Source organism: Vicugna pacos, chromosome 3, assembly GCF_048564905.1.
Source record: "Vicugna pacos chromosome 3, VicPac4, whole genome shotgun sequence".
In the NCBI taxonomy this organism is placed as follows: Eukaryota; Metazoa; Chordata; class Mammalia; order Artiodactyla; family Camelidae; genus Vicugna; species Vicugna pacos.
In genome coordinates this window covers 43,858,650-43,877,331 of record NC_132989.1, presented here as the reverse complement: position 1 = coordinate 43,877,331, position 18,682 = coordinate 43,858,650, and the positions used below count along the sequence as shown (strand labels likewise).

The window sequence follows — 18,682 nt, the reverse complement described above, 5'->3', positions numbered from 1 at the left end:
ATGACTTAAAAATGCGGGAATCTTTTCACACACTACAGTGGATACATTCTCCCAAACATGAACAGTGACACAATTTCTTTTCAAACATTGTCACTAGCCCGTAACTTTTTAGTAGTGATTTTCTTTTTTTTTTTTTAGATCTTGACTACATTCCTGTCTACTTTTTCTATACTGCTTCACTTATGTCCAGTAGTATATAACTTGGTGACTATAATCTTAGATTCTGAAAGGCAGAAATGACTTTCAAGGCACTTAGGCCAATCTCCTGATTTTTATTTTATAAAATCCAACTAAAATGGGAATATTCTCTACATACTTAAAAAATATTGACTGTAGATGTATTTAGTCCCATTGTTAAATTCTTGAAGCTCTAGGGTAAAAACAGAACATCTAGAGAAAATATAAAAAGCAACTATTTCTCTGAACCTAAACAAAGACAAAGTGCTAGCAAGCTGATTACAAATACATATATATATATTTATCTAACAAAATTTACTTACTCAGCCTACACTCTAATTGTAATTTGGATACAATTAAATTTCAACCAAGAGAATGTTTTTTGTGGTTCATATCCACGTAACAGTCACTCTTTACAATATACAGTGTATGCTAGGGAAAGAAAAGAAGCACGTTCGAGTCCTCGCAGTGCTTTCTGAACCAATTACACATCAGCATCCCTCATCTTCCCTACACAAAAACAGACTTCAATATATCCCCCACTCAACCATCTTCACAAACTCAATTATTTCTAAAGCAAGGATATGACAACAGAGAAGTAACAGTATAAATACAAAGATTTTTTTCTTTTCCTCATAGTCTATCTACCCATCTAAAAAGTTGGTACCCTCTTGTGTATAGTACCCTGAAATGCGCCTGAAGCTCCTTCCAACTTCAATTAACCTTTATATCTCATTTTAAAAAACCTTAAAAAAAAACCCAACCTATTATCTGTGAGACTAGTAACAAAACAGTATCTATAAAAATGAAGCCAACACCTCCGCAAACTTTAGAAACAAAACACTACTATACTTAAAAACTATCAAAAAGCCAGAATCCTACGAATATATTTCTTTACCTCAATTTTTCCACAGTGGGTTTAGCTGGTGTGCTACCAGCTGAGGAAAATCCATTGTCACTATCGGAGGAATCTCCAAATCTTCTAGAAAGCCAGTCCCTTAACGGCCTATGGAAACATTAAGAACTCACTTTAAAAATTTGGCTATGTAAAGAAACTATCAGAATTACACAGTTTTATATTTCAAGAAGTATGAACATACCTGATAAAAGGAATGGCCATAAAAAATTTGTTAGGTGCCAAACCAAGTTTGGATTTGGGGGTCATATCATTTCTGTGACAGGGCAATTTCTCAATGGAGAACCACTCAATGTTCTATAAGACAAGAAAATAATTCATTTAGTTAGTTATTATAAAGGAATTTACAAAAGCAATTTCCTAACATCATTAAATTGGGATACCCAGCAAACTGAAAATACTTTTGAATTACATACCCGAATTTCTCTTCTGGTTTTTGGGTTAAATTTTGTATCTTTTGGAATTCCTGGAATAATGTACAAACGAGCAAGCTGGTCATTGATTCGAAGTTCAATGTAGTCATCCTTACAAATATAATCTTTAATATCAAAACCAGTTTCTTCAAAGACCTGGAAATAACAAATTTGGATGATAATATTCAAGTTTTGCTGTTAGACCTGCAGTTCATTAAAATGTTTATTTCAAAGACAAAAATTCAGAAATACCCAGGCTATTAAAGACATGGAAACATTAGGCAAAAAGTCAGAATATTCCAGGGTCTAGTTCTAGCTCTGCCTCGACTGAACTGTTCACTATGGAAAAATATCCCTACATATCTGAGCCTAAGTTTCTTCACCTCTTCAATGAAGGGAGGTGTGATACTGTGATTTACAATAATACATATTTGGTCACTGTCCTCCTTTCAGGTACAGAGCTCCAAAACCCATGGAAAGTCTTAAATAACAAAGCAACTAAGGCGTCTTTTGTTATGTTAATTAGGTGACTTTTGGACCCCCATCTAGAAGCTGGCTGCTGGGTGATTAAGAGGGTTGGCACTTTCAGTGACCCCCCCCACCCTCCCCTTTTCAGGGAGGGGAAAAAGGCTGGTGATTAAGCTCAACTGCCAATGGGCAATGATTTAATTAATCATGCCTACGTAATGAGCCCCCATTAAAAACCCGGAAGGAGAGCTTCTGAGTTGGTGAACACATGGAGATTTGGGGAAAGTGGTGTGCTAGGAGAGAGCAGAAAAGCTTCTCACCCTTTCCCTATCCTTGCCCTATACTTCCACCTGGCTACTTCCAGGTTATATCCTTTTATAATAAACTGGCCAGTAAGAAAAATGTCTCTGAGTTCTGTGAAATCACTATAGCAAATTAAACAAACCCAAGGAAGCGGGTCAGAAGCACAGATGATCATCTGAACTGACATCTGAAGCAGAGGACAATCTTGTGGGACTGAGCCCTTAACCTGTGGAATCTGATGCTATCTCCGGGTGGACAGTGTAAGCATGGAGCCGAATTGTAGGACACTCAAGTAATGTCCATAAATTGCTTGGCGGTGTGGGGAAACACCTCCCCACCCCCAAATACACTATAATTGGATCCAGAACCGTTAAGATGTCAAAATAGAATACATCAGTGGTTCCCAATCCGTGGAAAGTCACTGGGGATCACATATGGATTTGATTCACAGTAACCACCAATCTACCTGTACCAAGCTATACAATGAAAAATGTCTTACACAAACAAAACTTTTTCAAATATGAAAACTGAACTGTGATTAATATTAACATTTAAATGGACAGATTCCAAGAGTACACCTACAACCACATTTGCAAGGGAGGGAGGGGCTGGGGGTGGGGTTGTAAATGCAAAAGAAAACCAGTAACTGGATTAATGGTCCTAAAACTGCCTTCCCTCAGCAGCGCCTCAAAAGAGGCCCAAAGGAAGAAGAGCTGGGAGAACAAATCTCAGAACTGAAATTACATCTAACCCTCACCTTTTCCTTCAACCAGAGAAGCCACGCTTAATCTAACTTAAAGCCTGGGCTTCTGGTTTAAAAACAACACAACACTGGTCTCTCCAAGCCTTAAAGTTCTCCTTCAAATAACATTTGTATTCTCTGACAGTCCTTCCCTACTTCACCCCCAAGTGAAAAAGGCTTTGGATTCTCAGTGGCTAGAGACCACCAGGCATCTTTTGCGCTGGAGTTCCTCCTCTTCCCTATAGTCAGCACCCCCTAACCAATCACAGGCGCAGAAGACGTTACAGCATGCACAGGCCTGAATCGCCTACAAGGTACGGGTGTGAAGGAGCTATTTCTACCCATTCCTTTTGTCTTTTCTCTCTTTCTCTTGTTGGTTCATGTACCTCTTTCTACCTTCCTCAATAAAGGCACATCTATAGTTCTCTCAGGGTGTCAGCTGTTACTCCCAATTTAAGCCCCTCCACAAAACCTAACTTATTTCTGTGTACTCTTAATTATGCTAAACCTTTTGTTCCTGATTCTAAGAACTAGATGAATATACTTACTTAAAAACTGCTCTATAGCATATAGGGAAAAAAGACATTATTTGTATTTCCTACCTCTAGAAATGACAAATTGAGTACAGAAATACATACATGTTACCAAAAAGTTTTCTTGTCCTATACCAAAACTATATACCTTTTCCAGAATAAAATTCTGAAGGCTCAGTGACAGAGATTTCATAGATTCCCACTTCCCCAAATCTTAACACTTACATACACAAGACAATGTAATTAAGGCAATCATATGGGTTTATGTTACAATTCATGTATGCTATTTTCCCTTATTTTGAAACCAAGGCCTACCCGACTCTATGGCTTGAGACACAGCTTAAAATGTTATTTTACAAACAAACAAAAACAAAGCATAAATACAGGACAGAAATAGACTCATGGACAGAGAATACAGACTTGTGGTTACCAGGGGGGTGGAGGGTGGGAAGGGATAGACTGGGATTTCAAAATTGTAGAATAGATAAACAAGATTACACTGTATAGCACAGGGAAATATACACAAAATGTTATAACTCACAGAGAAAAAAATGTGACAATGAGTGTGTATATGTCCATGAACGACTGAAAAATTGTGCTGAACACTGGAATTTGACACAACATTGTAAAATGATGATAAAGCAATAAAAAATGTTAAAAAAAATAAAGAAAAAAAGAAAAAATTGTTATTTTATTATAAATCAACCTTGACAGATATTACATTTAAAACTGTAACAGTTAAGACAGGTTCACCTACAAGTTTTACACATCAGTGACATATGTAATTGTTTCTCTTCATCAAAGTCTCCATTAACAAAGTCAAAGGGGAAGATTACATAAATCAGAGACATTCACCATATACTCAAACCCAGAGGTCCTATATATATTAAGACAAGTAAACCAATGTTTAAAAAATGGGTAATATATAAGTGGGTAGTTAATAAAAGACATTTAAATGGCCAATAAGAATATGTCAATGTGGTCAACATCATTAACTTCAGGAAAAGGTAAATCAAAAACAAAATGATAGATTACATTCCCATCAGAATGGCTAAAAATTTTTTTTAATTTAGAGGTAATTAATATTTACTATTATATAGCTTCAGGTGTACAACATGATTAATTTTTTTTAAAACTAAAGGCATATAGCCCATCAACTCTTCATGTATCAGTGACCTAAAAACTGCGTTTAATTCTTCTTTCCCCACTTTTGAGACAACTGACATACAACGTTACATAAGTTTACAGTGTACAGCAGAATGGTTTGACTTACATACTATGAAATGATTACTGCAAGTAAGTTTACTTAGCATCCCTCATCTCATATAGATACAATAAAAAGAAAAGGCAAACAAAATTTTCGTGTAATGAGAACTTTGAGGATGTAGTCACTTAACTTTTACATATCACACAGCACTATTACCTACTGTCATCGTGTACTATGTATCGTGTACTATATATCGTGTACATTACATCCCTAGTACTTATCCTCTCAGTTTGTGCCTTTTGACCACCTCCTACAGTTCCCCTCTACACACACACACACACGCACCCTCTGGTAACCACAAATCTGATCTCTTTTTCTATGAGTTTTGCTTTGTTTTCAGATTTCACATGTAAGTGAGACCATATAGTATCTGTCCTTGTCTGACTTATTCCACTTTGCATAACACCCTCAACGTCCACCCAGAGCACAAATCGCAGGATGCTCTTTTTTATGGCTGAATAATATTTCACTGTATACATACACATCTTTATCCACTCTTTCGTCTAACTGTTTCTATGTCTTGGCTCTTACAAATAATGCCGCTATGAACTTAAGAATGTAGATATCTAGACAAAACATTCTCTGATGTAAATCTCAGCCAATATTCTCCTAGGGCAATCTACCAGGCAATAGAAATAAAAGCAAAAATAAACAAATGGGACCTAATTAAACTTATAAGCTTTTACACCGCAAAGGAAACCATAAGCAAAACAAAACAACTTGTGGAATAAGAGAAAATATTTGCAAATGATGCGACTGACAAAGGCTTAATTTCCAGAATATATTAACAGCTCATAAAACAAAAAAACAAACAACCCAATCCAAAAATGACCAAAAGATCTAAACAAGCAAATCTCCAATGAAGACTTACAAATGGCCAATAGGCACATGAAAAGAATGCTCAACATCAATTATCAGAGAAATGCAAATCAAAACTATAACGAGGCATCACCTCACACTAGTCAGAATGGCCATTATTCAAAAGTCTATAAATGACAAATGCTAGAGAGAGTATGGAGAAAAGGGAACCCTCCTACACTGCTGGTGGGAATGTAGTTTGGTACAGCCATCAAGAAAACTCCTCAAAAAAACTAAAAACACTTACCATATAATCCAGCAATCCCACTCCTGGGCATATATCCAGAGGGAACTCTAATGTGAAAAGATACATGCACCCCAGTGTTCACAGCAGCACTATTTACAATAGCCAAGACATGGAACCAACCTAAATGTCCATCGACACATGACTGGATAAAGAAGCTGTGGTATATGTATACAATGGAATACTACTCAGCCATAAAAAATAATAAAAGAATGCCATTTGCAGCAACATGGATGGACCCAGAGATCGTCATTCTAAGTGAATTAAGCCAGAAAGAGAAGAAAAATACCATAGATTACGCATACGTCGAATCTAAAAAAAAAAAAGGACAATATGATGGAAAACAAAACACCAACAAGGCAAAAACAGATTCATAGACATAGTAAACAATCTTATGGTTACCAGAGAAAGGAGGTGGGAAGGGATAAATTTGGGAGTTAGAGACTTACAAATATTAGCCACTATATATAAAAGTAGATTTTAAAAGTTTCTTCTGTATAGCACAAGAAACTATGTTCAATATCTTGTAATAACCTTTGATGAAAACGAATATGAGAACAAATATATGTATGTATATGCATGACTGGGACATTGTGCGGTACACCAGAGACTGATAAATTGTAACAGACTGGACTTCAATTAAAATAAAAATGTAGATACCTTTTCAAGTTAGTGTTTTTGTTTACTTTGGATATATTCCCAGAAGTAGAACTGCTGGATCATATGGTAGTTCTACTTTTAATTTTTTTGAGGATTCTCCATACTGTTTTCCACAGTGGCTATCCCAGTTTACAAACCCACCAGCAGTGCACAAAGGATCCCTTCACTCCATATTCATCTGTCTTTTTGTAAGGTGGCCATTCTAACAGGTGTGCGGTGGTATCTCATTGTGGTTTTGATTTGTACTTGCCTAATAACCGTGATGTTGAGCATCTTTTCATGTACCTATTAGTCATTTCTCTATCTTCTCTAGAAAAAATGTATACTTAGGCCTTTTGCTCATTTTTTAATCGAACTACTTCCCATTGAGTTGACTGAATTCTTTATATATTTTATATATTAACCCCTTATCAAATATATGGCTTGTAAGTATTTGTTTCCATTCTACAGATTGTCCTTCCACTTCGTTGACTGTTTCTGTTGCTGCACAGAAGCTTTCAGTTTGATGTAGTTTCACTTATTTCTTATACTGGTGCTTGTGCTTTTGGTATCATATTCAAAAAATCATTGCCAAGATTCATGACAAGGAGCTTTGGTTCCCGTTTTCTTTAGGAGTTCTATGGCATCAGGTCTTACATTTAAGTCTTTAATCCATTTCAAGCTAATTTTTTTATGAGTGGTGTAAGAGAGGGGCCTAGTTTCAGTCTTTTACATGGGATTCTCCAATTTTCCCAGCACCATTTATTGAAGAGATTCTTTTTCCTCCACTGAGTTTTCTTGGCTCCCTCTTCAGATATTAGTTGACCATATATGTGTGGGTTTATTTCTGGGATCTCAGTTCGGCTCCTTTAATCTATTTGTCTGTTTTTATGCCAGTACCATACTGTTTTGATCACTACAGCTTTACAACATAGATTTAAATCAGGAAGTGTGATGCCTCTCACGTTCTTTCTCAGGATTGCTTTGGCTATTTAGGGTCTTTTGTGGTTCCATTTTAGCATGTTTTTCTAAACAGTTGTACTCATAACCAAAAACTGGGTAAAATGCCATTGGAATTTTGATAAAATTGCACTGAATCTAGAGATGGTTTTTGGCAATGATGACATTTCAACAATATTAATTTTCCCTACCCATGAACACAGGATAAAAATTTTTAAATTGGTAATTCCATGTGTAGGCCAAGACAACTTTAACTCTCATATGCTGGTGGTGGGAATGTAAACTGGTCAACCACCTGGAAAACCACTGGCAGCAAATATGCAACCTTCCAGTAAGTCCATTCCTAAAGAAAAGAAGGCTTACTTACCTCAAAGTACATGTGCAAGAATATTTACAACAGTTGTACTCATAACCAAAAACTGGATACAATCCAAAGCATAAGAGAATGGATAAAGAATTTTGGCATATTTGTATACTGGAATACTACAAAGAGCAATAAAGAAAAAAGGACCAACAGCTATTATATGCCTTATTAATTGAATCTAACAGGTATTACACTGAGCCAAAGGCATATAAGACAAAAAATATCTACTGCAAAATCCTAATTATATGCAGCTCAAGAACAGGCAACACTAATCAATGGCAAGAGAAGTCAAAACAGTGGTTCCCTTGAGGAAATGTGGAAAAAAGTAGGCACTGATTAAGAAGGGAGAGAAAAGAATCTTCTAAGATACTGGAAATATTCTATATTGATCGGGGTGTAACAGATATTTATATACATTTACATATATATACATATACATGTATATATGAATAACCCATTATAATTAGTGTACTTTATGTTTCTGTCCTCCAACAAAACAAATTAAAATTTTTCTACATGGTCAATTATATGTTTACAGTTATTCCCTTTAGCTCCTTTCTTTGAACAGCTTATAATCAGAAATAAGTATACATTACCAGTCATGTATGTCTGTATAATTAGAAACCATGTAAAACTTAAATTGCATAATCTAAGTTCCTTGTGAGCACAGCCTGCTACCTTTGTGCTACAAACAGAATCTATCTGAACACATGCTTAATTAAGTATTGAAGGACTACAGGAATGTTTCAGATTAAAGACTGAAGGCACAGTAATTACTGCAAAATACAGTATAGGAATCTGGACAGGATACTGGATGGGGGAGTAGAAACTGATGAAAAGGACCATAATGGAGCAATCAGTAAACCTGAGTATGAACTGTCCATTAGATAACAGCACCTACCAATTCACATTCCTGAATGTGATAATTATACTGTGATTACTAAGAGAACTTACAGTTCTTAAAATTTACATGAAGAAGTATTTAGGGGTTAAGGAACATTATGTCTGCAATTTGTTCCTGAATTATTTAACAGTAATAATAAAAACCATAATCCATATCTATCAAAATAAAGCAAATATGGCAAAATATGAATAGGTGAATCTATTCTTTATATTATTCTATTTTCTCTATACTTGAAATTATCTCAATATGAATGCAGTTTTTAAAGAGTCATGTCTAGTTAATGTTTATTTTTTGTGCATTTATTCAGACTTGTACTATGTGCCTAATAAGTGACAGGTACTGTCCTAGGCACTGACTTTAGAAATGAATAAAGAAAAAAAACCACTGCTCTTCTAAAAAAGAAAAGAAAATTGCAATGTGATTATGTGCCATAAATTAGACGGGTGCTATAGGAGTACATAATCAGGGTGCCTAACTCAGCCCTGGGTACAGGTGAGGTGTGAGTTTGATGTAAGGTGAAGTTGTCACCTTTAGAAGGCTGTCATGGACAGCATCCTATTCTGCTGGACACACTTGAGCTAGGATTTCAAAGATGAATAGAATTTTGCCAGAAAGACAAGAAGAAAAAGACACTTCATTCAGATAGCTGGGAATGGCGACGCTTGAAGAATTGTGTGGGAGGAAGTGGTACAATGTGAGGCCAAATGAAAAGGGCCACTAGTGTTGAAACCGCCAGCTTCAAACTCTGTACAACCAAACTTAGAATAAACATAATAAAAGTAACAGATTTCTTGATTCTAAAAGTGATAAATATTGGTTTACCTCTAAAATTAGGTGTTTACTCTCAAATATTTACCAGGAAAAACATGTAATAGCTCACTTACATTTATAGACAAGAAAGGTAAAAAATTTAATACCACACCTTCTATCAAATCCATTCCTGTAATATAATATAGTTGGTTTTCCAGACACATGGAATAACACTAACTTCTCAAATAATCAGATAAAAATCTCTATGTAAGATTAAAAAATGTACTACCCAAAGAGCACCAGCATAGACAGACAAATCATCTGCCTAAAATCCATACCTTATAAGCCTACAAGTAAAATAAACCAACTGATAGCTCATCTATACAAATTCTATGAAGATTAAATCACATAAATGCTTCACTACAATAAAATGTTGTTTTGCCAAGTAAGCAACAATATGAAATTTCCACACTGCAGGTCAACTGCCAAGTATTCTCCTTATTCTCAAGAACAGCTGGTGTTTCACAACTGATAAAAAAATATTCTAAGGTTATCCTAACACAACCTTTCAACAACATCCAGAAAACATTCTTCACATCTGTCCAAAATCTACTTCACTGAATGTGATCAGAAATAACCCAATTAACAAAGGTGAACAAAGGTCAAAGAAAAGACTGGAAATTTCTAATTGAGATGGCCCTTAGCTTTCTACTGATAATTATTCATACCTTCGCCATGAGAAGTCTGCCTGCCACTGTTTTTTTTTCTTTTTTTTTAGCTAAGTCCACACACACAGCCCTTAGAGGATGCGTCAAATTCTGCTGTAGTGTAACGAAACACCTCTAGGCAGCCATACATAGTAAAATGACAACATATAACTATAATAAACTTAATTACAATGTAAAAATAACCAAATTTAAACGTTATTAAGCAACCAAAAATAAAACTAAGCACCCATGGTACAATGCGTGTAACTTAAAAACAGAAAAAGTGCTTAAGACATCAGCCTAGCTGTAACTAATGGCGGCTAGAAAATTAGGACAAAACTTCTCCATATGTGTTGATATAAGTGAAAATTAAAAGCAACAATGTGATAGTAGCATAAACTCCTAGAAATGTAACAGTAATTTGATTTTCAACTGAGACCACACTGGTGGTTCTCCCCTTCCCTGAAAAAGTGCTGCTTTTATTATACTGCAGCACCACCACGTGGCAGAAGGACATACTGCAACTCTAGGACTGCTAGTTGGATAGTTTCATCACTCAAAAATGGCAAATACAATGGACTGATTCCTCCAAAATTCATGTGTGGAAGGCCTAAATGCCTAATGTGACTGCATTAGGAGTTAGGGTCTATGAGGTGATGATAAAGGTTAAATGAGGTCATATGGGTCGGGCCCTAAATCAATAGGGCTGGTGCCTTTGTAAGAGGAGACAACACTGGTGCACTCTGCACTCACACCCAGGAAAGGCCGCAGGAGCACAAAGAAAGAAGACAGCCAGCTGCACGCCAGGGTGAGAGGCCTTACCAGGAGTCCAATCAGCAGACAGCCCGACCTTAGACTTCCCAGCCTCCAGAACAGTGGGAAATACATTTCTACTGGTTAAGCCACCCAGTCTGTGGTATTTTGTTACGGGAGCCTGAATAGACTAACACAGCAATGCTCTACCTTAATCCCAAAACTCTTCTCTTTATGTCAAAAGGATTTATTTACAACTCAGGAATAAAAGTCAAAAGACTTGCCTTTAAAAATTCTAGCCCCAAAATTTACAGATATTAAAGTTAAGTCTTTTCTGACAAGTTCTTTTATCAGTTAAAAGAGGGTATTATTTAGATCAGACATTAAGATTCTTATTATCAAAGGGAACATTTTTTCCCCCTGGATTGTGGGTCGTAAGTATGCCTGCGCTTTCCTCAGAGCAAAACAAAACAGGGGGAAAAAGTTAATACTGGTCCAAATTAGAAAGGTAAATTTTATTAGAAAATAGACTTATGTCTTAAAAATCACCAATTCCTTCTGTTTTCATCTGTGTTTAGAAATATTCACCCATTTACAAATATTCCTTGACTGCTTATAGACTGCTTATATCCTAAACATCTACACTCCATTCCCCCACTCTCCATGTCCTGAGAATAAATTTTATTTACTTTCTTACAAATCATGGTGATCCACAATTGCTATGAAATTAGCACCATATAGATGGGACAATTTTTTTCTCTTAATATTCCAGAGCAGAGAACAAACAAGATAAATCAAAGTGAAAAACTGTCTCAGTTTACAGGTTAACTACCTCTCCATCTTTTACACCAAATATACTATTTCTGCATGACCCTGACTCTTTACAATATAGTACATAAAACTTATCAGATGGAGAGTTCTAGGGGTACATGCAAGTACATCCCCTGGGTCTAGGGCACCTCTTCAGTTTTTTCAAGGTTAAGTATTTGATTCCCTCAAAGAAGGTCAAGTTACAGAGACAGCTGATCTCCAATTTTAGTCTAAATTTCTGAAATTCCAGTTAATGTAGTATCTTTTCTGAACCTAGACCAACTATCTCACTGCTGTAGGACTAGTCTAACTCCATGTATAAGATTTACAGATCAATTCCTGAGAACGCTGAGGATGCTATGGTTCCTATTTTGACCTTCCTATAAGCAAGAGGACAACATAGTTTGAAGACATAAAAGGGAAGACTTCACAACTACTCCGTTTCATCTCCTGCCATCTACAGAGAAGAAAGTGAAAGCTCTTAGAGGATGTGACAATTCCTCGCCTGCTCCCTAAATAGCTTTCAATTTTAAAGGGTAAATATAAACCTTCACTTACTTGTGTATGAAAGCTCTGTCTACAAGCCATTGCAAATAGTTGCTTAAACTGTTCCATACTCAACTTAAAATGCAACATTTTTAATCATTTTTAAAACTTACTCCAAAGTAAATAACCACTAATAGTTTTTCTACAGTAAATAACCCCTAATGGTTTATAAGAATTTTAACCATTTTCCCTCACTAATAATTATACCCAAACTTAAAACAGGCAGTGAATACTGCTTCAGGAAAACATTGAGTCAAAAAATAAATTAAAATTAGGCAAGAGATCCAAATAAAGTATTCCACAAAATCTTTACTGCCATCTCAAAAACATCTTAAAATTCAATCACTATCAGCTTAGACCTTAAAGATATTACTAATTACAAAGATATCACTTCTAGTTATGGAGCACTTGAGTGACTCTTAACAATTTTATATCTTACAGAGATTAAGTTGAGTTACCCAAAGTCTCTAAGCTGTTGAGCAACATATACTAACACTATACTGGAACAAAAATCTTTTCACTCCTCTTTCCGTTATATCATACTCTCCTACAGCTCAACTTCTCACATGTCAAAGACAAGGCATAATGTAATAAATGACTAGGAACTGATAAGTAAGAATACAGTATACAATATATCACAAGGTACTATGTAATTTATGCCAAACAAATGACAAAGACAGCATTTGCTATTGAAATTCAGACTGCTGTGGGCTAGAGCCGACTGGTTATATTTTTAAATAAATAAGATTTTTAAATAAGAATTAACTTCATCATTTTACAAATAAGAAACTCAGGTCCTGTATACAGAGCTAGTTGGTGGCAGTCCTTCAAGGAAAAAGAATAATTTGAGCTTGGTCTAGAAAGATACCTAGATAGGATTTGAATAGGCCGGAAGGAGAGAGAACTACCCAAGTAGGGAAATTATAGAAGCAAAAGCTTAGAGGCTGAAACAAAGCAGTCAAATTCAGGGAACAAATAATTCCTTTTGACTAAGAATAAAGAAAGAGAAACTTAGGAATGGCTGAGTTCTGTGTTGGGGGTAGGGGAAGCTGTTTCAATACTTAAAGAATTAGACTTCATCCTGTAAGCAGTGGAAAGCTAGAATGGGTTTTGAGCAACAAATGTTAATTTCTTAGAAAAGCCCAAATTGTGCATTTGTCTGGAAGCCAAGACTGTAAGCATAAAACAAGTTATAACAGCCAAAATGTTTTAACCAATAATAAATCCAATTCTAAAAGGAAGATGGAGAAGTTATCATGAGGAAAAGAAAGTTAAAGAAATCATAGAATAAAAAATGGACAATGAAAGAAAATGGAAACAAATAAAAGAAGATGACAGATGCAGACAAAATAAGTTATAAAAGATATTGCTAAAGAGGAGTAAATGATCCAAACAAGTCTCCATGGCTAAAAAAACACACACAAAGCATAACCACCAAAGATCACTGTTTCAAACTGCAACAACTCACCTCTCTAGCAGCACAATCATGAGGAGCTTCTTCTTTATTTACTTTTCCTTTTGGAAATCCCCAGCCTGATTTTGCTAGATACCCCTGAACAAGTAGTACCTACAAAACAATCAGAGGTAAAAATATAACTTGCCCTCCCTTTCCCAAAGATGTTTTTCTCCTTACTTCAGGTAACTGGCATCACCAATAATTTTATGTAGTACTTGATAAAGTATCCTCCAGAAGGCTGAATATACTACTACTACTAAGGGCATTCTGCCCATTTTGACATTTTTTGTTCAACAACAAAGTGACTTCCTTGCAATAAGCCATACTACGACAAGTATAAATTATTAAGACCCAGAATGCAGACAAAATATGCAAAATCTGGCCTTTTATCACTAAAAATCTAAATATATTTTTAAAACCTCAGATCAGAACATTATAGAAATAACACATATTATCAGGATGAAAACAGCTGATGATCCTTTCACTAAAAACCTTTTATTTTATTACACCCACTCACATTTTCAAGTGTCTCATCAAGAATAATTGCACCATATGTTGGCACTCCCATTTTGTATTCCTTCCATTCATCCAAAATTTTTTCCACATCTTCACCTTGAGGCAGCAAAAACGGACAATGACTGAAGAGTATATCTTGTGTTAAGGAAGCTACTTTTTCCCTTAGTACAGCTTGAGTACTCATACACAGAGACCTACTTAAATCAATTGTGTACTTTCTATGAAATTACTTGTATCTTTACCTCACTTATTCTTGTTTTTGTTTTTTCACATTTGTTTTGAACAAGTCATTGCTAACTTCTGCATTTAGCCTAGACACAAATCAAGTAAGTTTTGAATACTCACAGTCTGGTTCCCTAAGTTAACACAAACTCAGGAACATGTGAGCATTTCAAATACTTCTCATGAAGTGGGTCAAATTTATCATGTTATAAGTTGAACGGATACTAAAACCAATAGCAAGAAATACATGCACAGTACACATACATTGGTAAGAGGCAAAAACCATCAGGACAAGTAAAAGGGGCTAACTCTGGGAAGTGGAACCAGGGATGAAGTATACCACCCTACTGGTGAATTTCTTTACCATGTACATGTGTTGCTTTTACAATTAAAAACATTTTTAAGATGAGTATTTATTAAGGACTATAAAGAAAGGTATACCTGGGTACTAACGAAAGGATAGCCTGTTTCAAAAGAAATTAGGCACGCCTTCCCAAAACTGGGCATGGTAAAAAAATTTTTAAAAATAAATAAAACCTAAACCTGTAAAGTTTATGCTCAGGTTTCCAATAGTCTATGCTATCAAACGCCTCATAATTATAACACCATTAATTATGAAATGTGGGGGAAATTATAATTCATGATAATTTTTCTCAAACGGAGGACAAATTCTTAAGGGTCTCCAAGTCTTTTATGAAAACTTAAAATATTCTGTGTTTCATTTTTATCTTAATCTAAAAAACATGTAATAAGAGCATATTTTCAACCTTTTGGATGATCACATATAAAAACTACTACACTACTAAATTTTAGAGACCATACTGGTGCTACTGGTACTTTAATTGCTGTGGGCTACTAAAAACAGAAGAAACATAACATGCAAATTGCGCATTAAGGTCAAATAATATTCCAATGTAACACAAAAAGGAAGATTTCGTAACAGACAGAGCCAAGGAAAGTGGTGTGCAAACTGGTAGTGCAGGTACGTCCGAACACCCTCGAAGAAGTCAGCATTATATTCACATCGCGATCAATGGTTTGGTTTAAACAAAAATATCACATTAAAAAATCACATTAAATTCATTTTTTGAAAATTGTATGAGTTCTATAGTTTTGTGTTTAAAAATTTGTTTTGCTTTTATAGTTGTAATAAGAACTAAAGAGGTTCTCTGAGAGCTCAAAAAAGTCAACCATCTATGACAACACTGTAATTAAAAGACAAGTATTAGGTTCATCTCAATATAATTATTTCATCCCTTTATTTGGAGAGGGGGGAAAAAAAATAAAAGTTTCGATGTAACATTAACCATTCCATGAAGCCCTATGGTTCTACACACCAGCTTGCTAAGATTTTGAAAGTTATTTCCCAGTGAAGTCTGGCTTGATATGTTTAGTAAAATCCCTTGTGTGTTTTAAAGTCACCATCAATTATTTTGACTCTAGGTATAAATATGAAATAAATGGATATTTTTCCACTAAAAATTTAACCATAGAGAAAAACATTAAAAAATACCAGAAACAGAGATAACTTCCAATAATTCAGAGAAAACACTTAACCAGTTTTTTCTTTCTCTTCCTTCTCCCTACAATGTTCCTAACAATTTTAAAGTGTATCTATGTCTCTATAATGAACTGTTACCTCATTTTTCTACCTATTAAACAACTTCTTTAAAAAGGTTTCACAAGATAAATTGAATTAACTGCTAAAACCTTGGAAATTATTGACACTCTTCATTTATCCACTTTTTTCCTACCCCAAAATTACCACAAAATAAGTGGGTTGATGAACCAACCAACTACAGTTCAAGACACACTTGGAATTAATATTGAAAAGAACCTGCGAAGTACTTGCTCAAGTCTACACAATCAGCAAGTAACAGAATCCAATCCAACATGACATCAATTTCTCTACTGACAACTCTTCAATCCTCCTCCATACTCAACAGTACATAAAATAATGCAGTTCAAATATGGGAGTGGAAATTTTTAATACCATTTTTATTTAATGAGACAATGTATTTAATTAAAAAAACCTAGAATACGCACTGAGTCATATTAATTATCTTTCTAATTTTCACTAAGATTCTTACTTCATTACGGATTTTCTTAACCACCCAAATCAAATTATTTTGTGTCTTAAGTCTAGGTTACTGGGCCTTACACAGTAGCTCTAAGAGAAAGACAGAAGGTGACAATGACTACATAAAGAATGTAAGAAGTTTTAAGTACATATATCTACTTGTATTATATACATCTTTTTTTTTAGCAATTCAGTGATTTTTTAAAAAATACTTTTTTATTCTGACATGTTTGCAAAAACATGTCAGATCTACTGTAGTTATAAATAAACATTTAGACAGTAATTTCCATCCAAAATCCTTCTGTTACCAAGATGGTATCAATTTCCCCTTGGACAACTCATCTCAAGTTCTAGCCTCAGTTTCATGTGTCCCTTGTCCTTCACAACCATTCCCACCTCTGAGACCAACTCCCAGGGCAACATTCTGGACCTTGCCATCACTACAATTGTGAGAACAGTTTGATTAGAATAAAACATCATGACCATAATTTTCTATAGCATTCTTTTAATTACTCACATTATGCTGTTACTCTACACCAAATTTTTTTTTTTTTTTTACAGTTTTCCTTTCTCCATATGACCACCCTCCTGCTTTTGTCTTCTTCCCTAAACAATATGTGTGGTCAAATCACTTTAATCAATGTCTTAGCAATATCCCAAATTCCCTTGTCCCACTGTTCTCTGAATATAGCTCCCTAGCAAAATCTCAACCCATAAACAAATGGGTTCTATACCCATATTGCCAATTGCTTACTGAAGAAAAATCACAAGACTGCACAATTTACAAAAGAGAAAAGAGGCACAGAAAAGCCCCACAATTTGCCCAAGGTCACTGGCAAATGGCAGATGGGATAAGAACGCCAGCAATGTGGCTCAAGAACTCATTAACTTTTACACAGTCTCACCACTTCCAATATCCCACAGGTACCATAAACCATTATGTCCATAACTGAACCCATCACTCCCCCACCAAATTTCTTCTCCTTTATTTTTCTACAAATGGAATGAATGGCACACCCATCCACTCAGCTGCTCAAATCAGAAACCTGGGTGCCATCTTTGATTCCTTCCACTTTTCCTCAGATATCCAAGTTATAACATTACCTCCTAAATATCACTCAAATTTAACCTATTCACTTCTATCACTTCTATTCCATTTTTCTCTCATACATTAATGAAATAGCAACTTAACTAGGTTGCCAGTCTTACCTTCCTCCAATTCACAGTCTACACTATTTCAGAACTGTCTTCCTAAACAACCCTAGAAAGAAATAAAGGAAACGTGGCAAAAAGTTAACAACGGTGAATACATAAGAAGGGTATAATGGCAGTTGACTGTAATATTCTTTTAACTTCTGTTAGGTTTTTCCCAAAATAAAATGTAAAATTTAAAAATCTCCTATATTCTCTTATTATTCTTATGGATAAAGTCCAAACCAACATGGGCTACAAGAGCCTTCTTTCAAAGAACACTTTTACCTAATTTCAAATCTGGGTTGAGTAGCCATCTTTCCTGTTCCTACTGAACCCTATGCTATCAAAACTGTGAGACTGCACTGTAATCATGTCCTTTCTTGTCTCTCATCTCCCTGAAGAAGGGGCTGAATCTACCTTGTTCACTGCACAATGCCTGGCATAGAGGAAGCACTCAATTATTTAACGAAGTCTACCATATTAGCAAGAAATGTTTAATTCAGTTGTATGGAGGGAAAAAACCTAATTAAAATAGAGGCCTTTAAAAAATAACAAGGAAAATTTAAAACTCACATGCTTACACACACAAAACCTTATCCAGAACCCCCAAGTATATAAAGCTGCTTTGGCAAAACCCTACATCTATGCAAAATAAACCAAAATCACAGAAGAGGATCTGCCTGTTTCTGTAACTAGATTATAGTTCCTCAAAAACAGTCTTCTGTGACTTCTTCACAGAACCTATTACCAAGACTTTAACAAAGACATGCTCAAAAATGCCATTGAAATCTGTCTCTTCAGTCTCTTCTGTGTAGTCCCTCTACTATGGGTCAGGACCTTACTGCTACAAATCTGAAGTA

The 18,682-nt window shown here is 35.2% G+C and overlaps 1 protein-coding gene across 8 annotated transcripts in view; it reads right to left on the bottom strand.

Annotated features, from left to right (window-relative positions):
• DCP2 (decapping mRNA 2) overlaps positions 1-18,682 on the bottom strand; it is a 54,528-nt gene that overhangs the window by 21,248 nt on the left and 14,598 nt on the right. For all 8 annotated transcript variants that reach the window (XM_072958237.1, XM_072958250.1, XM_072958254.1 and 5 more), the window contains exons 3-7: positions 14,328-14,455; positions 13,823-13,921; positions 1,510-1,662; positions 1,278-1,390; positions 1,076-1,183 (exon numbers count right to left, since the gene is read on the bottom strand). In XM_072958237.1, coding sequence (XP_072814338.1) covers positions 1,076-1,183; positions 1,278-1,390; positions 1,510-1,662; positions 13,823-13,921; positions 14,328-14,455 — 601 coding nt within the window. The remainder of the gene's footprint in view (positions 1-1,075; positions 1,184-1,277; positions 1,391-1,509; positions 1,663-13,822; positions 13,922-14,327; positions 14,456-18,682) is intronic.